At 45.9% G+C, this 10164-nt stretch overlaps 1 protein-coding gene across 1 annotated transcript in view; it reads left to right on the top strand.

Moving 5' to 3' along the window:
- Positions 1-9200, top strand: part of erf (Ets2 repressor factor) — a 44849-nt gene extending 35649 nt beyond the window's left edge. Inside the window, exons 3-5 of the mRNA XM_004572653.6 lie at positions 240-352; positions 3096-4000; positions 4232-9200. Of these exons, the coding sequence (XP_004572710.1) occupies positions 240-352; positions 3096-4000; positions 4232-4858 (1645 nt within the window). The 3' untranslated portion in view covers positions 4859-9200. The remainder of the gene's footprint in view (positions 1-239; positions 353-3095; positions 4001-4231) is intronic.
- The last annotated feature ends 964 nt before the right edge of the window (positions 9201-10164 follow it).

Raw genomic sequence — 10164 nt, forward strand, 5'->3', positions numbered from 1 at the left:
ACAAAGGGGCTGCAGACTTAGTGTTTCTGATATACAGGCAAACATGTTGGCTAACGAGTGAGTTATCACTGGTGTCTTATCGTTCTGTGGCAGCTCAGCGCTGTGCTTATCCGTGCTTTCACACTCCTTTAAATGCGAGACTACAACAAAAGCGGCCACAATCAAAGTTTTACTACATGTTACTTAAGATATGTTAGCGTGCTGGGACATAACATTGTTTTTTGTCATTCTCTCTTCAGATACTACTACAACAAGAGGATCCTACACAAGACCAAAGGGAAGAGATTCACCTACAAGTTCAACTTCAACAAGCTAGTGCTGGTCAATTACCCCTTCATCGACATGGGCTCTGGTACGTACACATCACATCACTTTTAATTCAACCACAGGGTTGCTCCTGGCTCAGCAGGTCCACATGTAAGGAGTCTGTTACCGGGCTTAACTGAAGTGATGTTATATTTTTCCCATCTGATAAGAAAAAAAGCATTTTACGTTTTGAGTAAAGCGAGCTTTGAAAAACTTTTTTATTTTGGTGGAAAGCCAAAACGTCTTTCATTAGCACCACAAAAAAGTGATTTTCAGTCAAGGTGGGGGCTGTGGGAGGTTGGAGACACTTTACGAGGTGAACTTTAGTCTTAAAACACACGCTAGTCTGGGAATAAATCCCTACCTGATGGCCTCTTTCCCCACCAGCTCCACCTCCTTTTTTCCCCTTGTTTTCTTTTTTTCTTTTTCTTTTTCTTTTTCTTTTCCTTTTTTTTTTTTTTTTTTTTTTTTTTTTTGGATTTCTACTTAAAGTTAAAAATTCTCATCATGTTTTGATAATTTAAGCTGATAATCCTGTTAAATAATTAAATTACCATAATCGATCAGATTAATTATTACTATGTTATTATCCTAGCTGTGCATCCCTACATGTGCTCTTTTCTTGTACACATGCTTTCTCAGCTGCTGCAGCAGGAATTTCCAATAAATGAACTTTACTTGATGGCAGGAGGCGAAATTCTTAAGTTTTGCAGGAGCAGTTGGGCATTAACGTGTTTTTGACGTGGCAAAAGAAACTGCAGCTCCCGGGGAGGCGGTGTTTGCTCCCACCGAGCCTCCGCTCTGACAGGTTTACAGCAATCAGCGACTAGCTGAGTTCATCACTGTGTTGTAGAGCTTGCGAATGTGGTGCTGAGACCTGCTACAATTCCTGCATCCGGCACATTTTCGAGCTCACAGGCTGCCCCAGCACCCCTTCTAACACTTCACTGACACCACCTCGTGTTGCAGTCTCTGCACCTTGTTTATGTAGTAGGATGTTATCCTTACCTGTTGGTTAATTTGGCGACAACCTTGAGGGTTCAGCAGGTATCATGTCGGTGAATATCTGCTCTTCTCGTAGACTCATGGATGCTCAGCTCATCTCGTCTGAGCTTGGTTAGCTCACGTAGTTATCTGGATTTTATCTCAATTTATACTCCGGGCCCTTAAGCAGGATTTTGGGTGCTCAGAATACTGAAAACAGAGATAATTTCCATTTATTTAGTGACATATAAAGATAAAGGGCTCAAGCTGAACATGGGGCATGTTTAAGAGTGTTATTAAAAATAGTTTTCAAGTGTCTGTGATTTAAATAAACGTGGCTTGTTGGCTCACCTTCTGACAGCTACTGCGAAATATGACTCGCATAGTTTTTTGTTGTTTTTTTATACAAAACAGTTTTTAGGTGTCGATTTTTCTCTTATTTCTCAGTAAAGATACCAGCAACGCGTTTGCCATGAACAGAAGATTATATTCTACTGCAAATCTAAATCTTTTTCTTTTCATTGCCCTGACTTTGGTTTGAAATCGGAGAAAGAATGCTTTTAAAGCCAACAAAGCCCAAAAGAGTGTATATAACAGACATTCAAATATTATTGTCTGAGAAAGTTTCCAGTCTGTGCGGTGGGGGGCCTCACTAATTTACTCGCCAAAGACAAATATTGTAGGTAAAGACTCGAACGTACTAATCCACCCTGCCTTGGTTACAGATGACGTTCACTGAATTTAATTTAATTTTTTTTTCTTTTAGTCTGAGCTGGATGCCATCCTAGAGAAACGTACAGCGTGTAAAATTTGTGCGCGCACGCCTGAGTGTGCCACGTCCCAGCTTCGCCCCGGTCTCGAAGCCGACTCTCGTTCTGGTCCCGGCCACCCAGTGTAAACACAGCCCATATGGAGCGTTAGATCCTGGGTGACATAAGTGCAGCACGAAACTTTAATTATAGCCTCCGTGTGATGTGGCCCACACACTGACATGTTGTGATATGATGGTTTCATGCGACGGTTGCACGCACGCCCACGTCAATCTGGATCGATTGGTGAGCACAGACGCGGCGAACATACATGCACGCATGCAGTTTTTCTCTCTGCGCTCGTCATCGCTGACACACATGGCAGATGTGCTCAGAAACCTCACTCAGCAGCTCTGGAGGGGAAAAAAAAACAGAAGAGCCCAACCCATGTTTGTGATGGCAGTAAGAGCAACTTTTCCAATATTTAATTCTGGCACGTGCTCGGATGCCAAGAATTTATTGCCGTGCCACAGTCTCCCTGGCGAGGAGAGGGAGAGGAGGAGGGGGAGCGAAGGAGAAGGGAACTTGTGGCTTAGTGTGTAACCCGCTGTTTTTTTGTGTGTGTGCGCCTGTGACCCTCTGGTTAAAATAAAACCTCCTGTCATTAGTGACTTTTCCCATTCTCTTCAGGTTCAGAGGGTAGTTTGTGGAAATTTTAGAAATGTAAAAATCTAAAATAAGTCAGCTCGATGTTTCAGCCAGTGTTTTACGAGCTAGACTGAGGTAACTTAGGCCCAGGGAGGATTGGGAAAACTGTCTTCAGATAGTCCACAGTGCTTTCATATTACTCCTGTGCATCCATTCACCAGCTTCCAGTGAAATTCAGAGGTTTTTTAAAGCACATTATTTACATGAAAGCTCGAACATGGCCTGTTTCTGTAGCACACCTGCTAAGATCTTATTCTGGCATTCGCTCTTATTTTTAATCCAGTTCACAGACGAAAGGATGTATATGTAAAACTTGGTGACATCTGTTTGATTTTTGCTTCCTCACAGGCCGAGGAGTCCCCCAGAGTGCTCCGCCCGTGCCGTCCGGAGGCACCCACTTCCGTTTTCCCCCCTCCACACCATCCGAGGTCCTCTCATCCACAGAGGAGCTGCGCAGCCCGGGAATGTTCAGCAGCGTGGGCCGCCGCATGGCCCGCGGCTCCGTGAGCGACTGCAGCGACGGCACCTCCACCAACTCTGAGCTGGAGGAGGCTGTGGGTGCAGAGGACAGGGTTGGGGGTCCTGAGAGAGCTTTCAGGAGTCTCCTTCCCCCCCGCATGCCTCATGAGTCTCTGTTCAGGGTCTACGGTGGAGCCCCAAATCCTGGGCTCCCCAGACCTGCTCCCAGAGTCCACCCAGAGCCTCTGTCCCCATTCCCCATCTCACCCCTACCCGGCTCTGGAGGTCTGCTGGCCCCAACTCTCTCCCCAGCCCTGTCTATGACCCCCACCCCTCACCTCTCTTACACCCCGTCCCCCTCCATGTCGTCCCCCATGTTGGGCTCCCACTTCTCCTTCAACCCGGAGGACATGAAGCACTACCTACAGGCTCATACCCAGTCCGTCTACAACTACCACCTCAGCCCCCGAGCATTCCTCCACTACCCCAATATCGTCATCCCACAGCCCCACCGCCCCACCCCCGAGAAACCGGCCACTGCACATCACCTCCACGGCCCACCCATGCCGCTCTCTCATTCCCTCAGTCAGCAGCCCGGAGGCGGAGAGGAAGGACACCAGCATCCATCGCCATTCAAGTTCAAGCTGCAGCCACCTCCGCTCGGACGCAAGCAGAGGGAAGCGGGAAGCTCAATGGCCGCTTCTTCCTCCTCCTCTTCCAGCCAGTCCTCCTCGTTTACAGGGTCCAGTCAGATGACCAATTCTCTGCTGAGCAGAGGGCCGCCTAATATCAAGGTGAGTCTCCAAGCACACGTGCATGAGCCAAAACTGAGTTTGCATCACATCTCGTAAGACTGAAGGTGCAACTTTGTGTCCAGAAATTTCAGCCCGGCAAATCCACAAAAGTTACAAATATCTCTGAAATATCCTCTTCAGCTGGGTCACATTACAGCTTTATGTCATTTAGTTCAAACAAACTGTTTAATGTGTCACCAGAAATATATTTAAGAAATTCTTTCTCTCCAGGTGGAGCCCATTTCAGACATAGAGTCAGAAGAAGATGTGGAGGTGACCGACATCAGTGAGGAAGATGAAAAGAATCATAACGATGAGGACAATGAAGGCGATATCTTCACACCGACAGCTGGCCACAACAATCACCATCAGCTAAACAACCATCACCAGGCTAACGGAAACAGCAGCAGCCCCTCTGCTCCTCTTCCTCAGAACAATAACCCCGACGATGACCCCGACGATGAGGTCTTCAAGACCCCCGCCACGCCTCCTATCGGTGGGGGTGGTGGCCTGGCCTTCCCTCTGATCAGTCTGAAGAGCGAGCCGGGGAGCCAAGCAGCTCCCATCAGCCCCGGAGGCACGCGCTGCATCCCGCTGAAACTTCGCTTCAAGCGCCGCTGGAGCAAAGACCAGAAGATGGAGGCGGACGGAGAGAGGGACGAGGCAGAGGACAAGAAAGTGCGGGCTGAAGGCGAGGAGGAGGCGGAGAGAAGAGGAAGCGAGGTGGAGAACGGAGGAGGACGAGGAGAGGGGGTTATTTTGGGGCTAATGCTGCCGCCGCCTCCCACCCAGCGCAGAGCGAGCTCGGAGCTGCAGAGGGCCACAGCGCAGCTGTCTCTGGAGAACTCCGGCTGCTGAGCTCCACGCGTGCACAGGATCTGACTTGGAGACAAGACCTCGGATAGTCTCGTCGGTCCTCGCCAGCAGTAGTAAACGTAGCAGGATTTGATTTGACGCAAGAGTTCGTTTGATGCTAAAATGGAGACAAACGCTTAAAGGTTTAATGCGCTTTGATTTAGCTCTTCAGCTTCTATGTGAACATGCGTGTGTATCATATGCAGGAATGTGTGTTTTTGTGCAATAATTCGAGGAGTCGTTGGTCTCTTTTTCCTCGTACACTTCTTAAATTGCAGAACAAAATATTTTCCTTCATATGAAACACCAACATGTTCAAATAGAGAGAAAAATTTGGCGGCTTTGTTTCCGTTTTCGCATCGTCACGTCTTTTGGCGGTCAGTACTGTCAGCAGGTAGCTGCTCGGCATTATGATGTATGTAAAAGCTTGGGTTGCCTCTAATGTACAGTAAGGCGAGACGCCTCGCATCTCACCAGATGCGGTGGACGCCGTCTCTCCTGTGACTCGAACACTAAGAGATAACCAAACTTAGATTGTACATGGATTTTTGCCCACTTCTATTTCTTTTAACATTAGAGTTCTGCAGAGAGGGCGTCTGCTCTTTAATATCCATTTGCACACTGCCTCATCCATCCCTCCACACCCTCACAGTGCCATGGTTCCCCCCACATCGCATCTGTGCCCAGATTACGTCTTTGATGGGATTAATGGGTCCTTCTTCTGGAACTCTGAGACAAAATACAAGGGTGCAAAGATCCAGGTTGTAAGAAAGTAGAATTCCCCTCTCTCCTTTGTACTCACCATAACAGACAGTTCCTGATTTTAAAAAAGGAAGAAAAAAGAGACTTTTAACCGCCCTGATGGAGATTATAGAAGTGCCTCTCTGTCTGCACCCGTCACCTTGCAGTTCCTTACAGGACGGAGAGCTGCGAGCTAAAAAAGAGCCGACCTCGCTCCGAAGGATCTTACGGACTTGAGGTGATTAGAAAGAGCTCAGCAATCAGCGGGGACACCACGGGACTGAGGGGCCTCCTCGTCCTCGGCTCGTTCGCTGTACAGACAAGAGATGAACGAAGCTGAAAAGGAGAGGACTGTTTTCCTGACCCGTCGCACAAGATTGTTTGCAAATGAATTCGACGTTGTACAGCAAAAAGCATCCGGGTCTGGGAAGAGAGCGGCGGATATTTCTCTCCAATTTTCTCTTCGGTTGTTGCGGAAATGAGGAAGCATCCACTAGCAAGGCTGTAATTACACACACTCCCACAGAAACAAGTGTGTGTGTGTGTTTGTGGACCCAAAGCTGGTGCACTAACCTCGAGGATACAGAGGGTTTCTCTGCTTTTTATGTCCCTGCGTGACTTCGCACAATCACCGAGGGGTTTTTGGAGGTTTGATGGCGTCTGATTTAAAAACTCTCGTCTGCATTCCCCTGATTTGTTTTTAGGACTTCTGTCAAAGGACGTTTGTGCCTCTTGAGGACGTGGACAGTATTTTAGGGCATTTTTGCAGTGATCTGAGGGCGTTCTGTGTTTTGGATATAATCTGTTCACGTGATGTTTTGTTTTTGTATTTGAGAAGCAGCGATTCGTCTAACGGCGGGGTGGGTGGGCGAACAAGAACGGGAACCATGAAATGAATGTCGAGCATCAAGGTTAACTCAGGCAAACCTTCACTGAGATGTTGCTATAACAGCTCATTTTTATGTCGTTTTATTCAGAGTTTTAAACAGAAATGTGCCCGTTTTAAAGAACAACAGGTAGATTGTGCCTTTTTTTTTTTTTTCTCGAGTTTTATTGACCTACCCCCGGCTTAATGTTTTATCTCACACACTCACAGAGTACCACCATGCCTTCTGCTTTTGTAAAAGATACAGAATAAGTAAATCTACACATATATATTTTATTCAAATATATATTGAATTCAAATATTATATTTCAATATGGTCATTTGATACAAATCAGGAGAATCCTACTATTTTTAATGGTAAAGATGTGTGTGTATATACTCTAATGGGCATATTATTACCAGTATAATTCAGCCTTTGCCTTCTCACCCTTGCCTTCTCTTTGACCGTTGAGCTGCAGCGACAAAAGGCCACTGGTATCAGAGTTTTATATTTATATTGTTCAAAAAAACGGGGGGGAAGCAGTTATTGTGTATTCAGGGGACGGAGGGTGTGACTTGGAGAAAGGAGTGAACTTTTAACCCGGTGGTTCTCGAACTTAAAAGTTCACACCTCACACGTTTTTTTGTTGTTGTTTTTTCCCTTATCAAACTTTCAGGCATCAAATTTGTTCGTTTTAGTTCCACTTCATGTTCCACAGTTTGAGACCTGCTGATTTAACCTGACCCGGGTTAACTCATTATGACTCTGTTATCTGGTGTGTTTGTTTTAATGCCCGTGGAGTGGCAGCTGGGTGGAGTTTAACCACCACAACACGGAGTCTGTCGCAAGAAAGGCAAATTTAGGAGGGGTTGTCCTCCCGTTTGCTCGCTCTCCACCCGCCTCAAACTTAAAAATCAGCTTAAAAGAGGTGAAGGTCGCAAAACAGGGAGCGGGGAACGGACTCGTGTGTTCAGGGCGCTTTCTGATTGGACGGCACAGGTATTCAGCTTCATGTCGCCACATGAGGTCAGCAGGGCCACAGCTGTGATAGGACTGGACTTTGACTGAGGATTCGAAGCTTTGTGTGTCTGTGCTGATCTGAAGCCTACACACACACACAGTACGATGGTTAGCGAGGCTTTACTGTGGCTACAATAAAGGGAAACATGACATCACACCTGACATCAGACGCCTCCGCAGTCTTTTGGCACTGCCATAGAAACTGCAGCCAATCACACGCAGCGAGGAAACTGCATCAGTAAACCTCAGGGCAGAGTGGAGAGAGAGAGAGGGACTTCCCATAATCTGACTCGCTCATTCTTGTCTGTGTGTGTGTGTGTGTGGTTTCTATGGTTAAGCCGTTTATACACACACACACACAGACACACACACACACACACACACACACACACACACACACACACACACACAGAGCTTTTTAGCCCAGTCTGCAGAGTCTTGGTGCAGGTTTTAGTCCTGTTTGTCCAACCAGCTCCAGTCTCAAATCCATGTCCTAAACCAATCATCAGCTGTCTCCATCAGGCACGTGGTACGTGTCCACAGGGGTGTTTTGGACACACTTTTGAAGTTGATGAGCAAAAATCCCACCAGCTCTGATGAAGGACCCTGACAGCGTAGAGTCTGCATATCTGCTCACATGCATACATTTACCTAAAGACAGAGCACCTCCGGCTTTCTCCATTCATTGCGTACAGCCTAGCGGGATTGCCTGGAGCTTGATTTGCTCTCACAGGTGTCACAGTGCACCAGGACACCCCTGATTTGTTTAAAGCAGCCTCATCCTGGTGTCATTTGGAAATGACACCACCTTTGGCACCAGAAACACCTGTGGCCTCATTTTCAGGGCTCTTCTCTCGAGCAGTGTTGCTCTCTTAAATCCCACTCCTCCTTAAATTTGATTGGTCAGAGAGAGAGGTCACAGTGATGGGGAAAAACCTACACCGTAAACTCTGAGGGAACTTCAAGGACAGATGTAGCAGTTAACACGAGTCTGGTAGAGGAAAATAAAAACACCCGAACTGTTACACCTGTGCTGCCTTACCTGACAACAGAATAACAGTTTCCCACCAGCTTCACATTTTCACTCCTCAGCCTCATCAGTGCTGTTCTTACCATTTTTCTTCTGTATTATTTCAGACGTATTACTGTTACTCTTGTAATTATTATCTTATTAACATTAATAATTTTTTTTAAATTGCATTGTATCCTCTCGCCACGACCCGGCCTCTTCTCCATTAATTCCTGGTTTTCTGTGAGTTTGCGCTCTTTCCGTAACTAGTCGGCTTCAGTGCAGTCTTTATTTTTTATTATTTTTCTTTTAATTACGCTGATTTTATAACCGTGTTACCGTGGACAGGAGCGGGGTCACATTAACCCCCCACGTGCTCTACAGCGAGGGGGTCAGACACAGTCATTTTCATTTTATGATGATATGTATATATATTTTCCCTTTTTTTTTTGGAGGACTCTGTAAGAAAAAGAGCATTGTACTGTTTAACCATTTTATTATTTGCAACGTTTCCCCCTGTGTTTTCACTCGGGTCTCTGTCTCTCCTCTCATGTCCACCTCAGCGGTGAGCGCTCACTCCAGAGGACAGACGGAGACTTGTTTTTTTTTTTTTTATGTCATGGAGGATCCACATGTACTTCTGTTTCACTGCTATCTGTTCATCTTCATTTGTAATTAAATAATAATCAGGGTTCATTAAAAAAAGGTCAGTTTCTGTCTTTATTTCATGTTTCTGCCACTTGAAAACACAATGGGGAGTTTGTTTACGGACTTTGATGTTAGCTGGAGTTAGAATTCAGGAAAATTTTAAATTTACTGACATTTTTTGTAGATATTTTGACTGTAGATGAGTAAAATATACCCAGATACCTGGTTTGTTGTACCATTATCTAATATTTTCAGTAAAAATACACATTTAGAGTGGTAGATGCTCATGTAAAGTATATCCAAAACCCTATTTTGGTAAGGGGCAGGCAATCCATGGAGTAGGCTTAGGAAGTAGGTGGCCCGACGGTGCTTCCTTTTGTCAGAGGTGCTGCACTGTTGTCCAAATAAGCATCATTTTAAACTGTGAATCATGCAAAGCTACTGTAGTAGAGTGTAAATTTTTATGATTGCCGCCCCCTTTTTTTAAGGTTGGGATAAAGCAGTGATTCTAAGGCATTTTATACTATATTGTTAAAAAAAACAAAAAACTGCGCAAGCACTTTGCAACAGTGGGAAGGAAGAACGCCCTTTTAACAGGAAGGAACCTTCAGCACAGCCAGGCTCAGGGAGGGTTGAGAAAACCGACATGCTGCAGTGGCACATAAATTCGTCTGGTGTTGTGCTTTGTAGCGTACAGTCGCTACGAAGATGGCTAGCACCTAGTCATCCACAATTTCATCATTAGATGGTAAGCCTCGTGCTCACTATCTGATGATAAAGTTTACATTGTGCAGATACAGAACTTATAACACATCTCAGGGGCACATGTCTATGATTCAGTTCCTTATAAAGATCATCTATGCTATTGAGATCTGGAGACTGGCTAGGACACTCCATGACCTTAATGTGCTTCTTCAGCCACTCCTTTGTTGCCTTGGTGGTATGCTTTGGGTCACAGTCATGCTGGAAGATCCAAACACAGCCCATCTTCAGTACTGAGGGAAGGAGGTTCTCGTTGAAGATTT

The sequence above is a fragment of the Maylandia zebra genome, linkage group LG22 (assembly GCF_041146795.1).
Source record: "Maylandia zebra isolate NMK-2024a linkage group LG22, Mzebra_GT3a, whole genome shotgun sequence".
Classification (NCBI taxonomy): domain Eukaryota; kingdom Metazoa; phylum Chordata; class Actinopteri; order Cichliformes; family Cichlidae; genus Maylandia; species Maylandia zebra.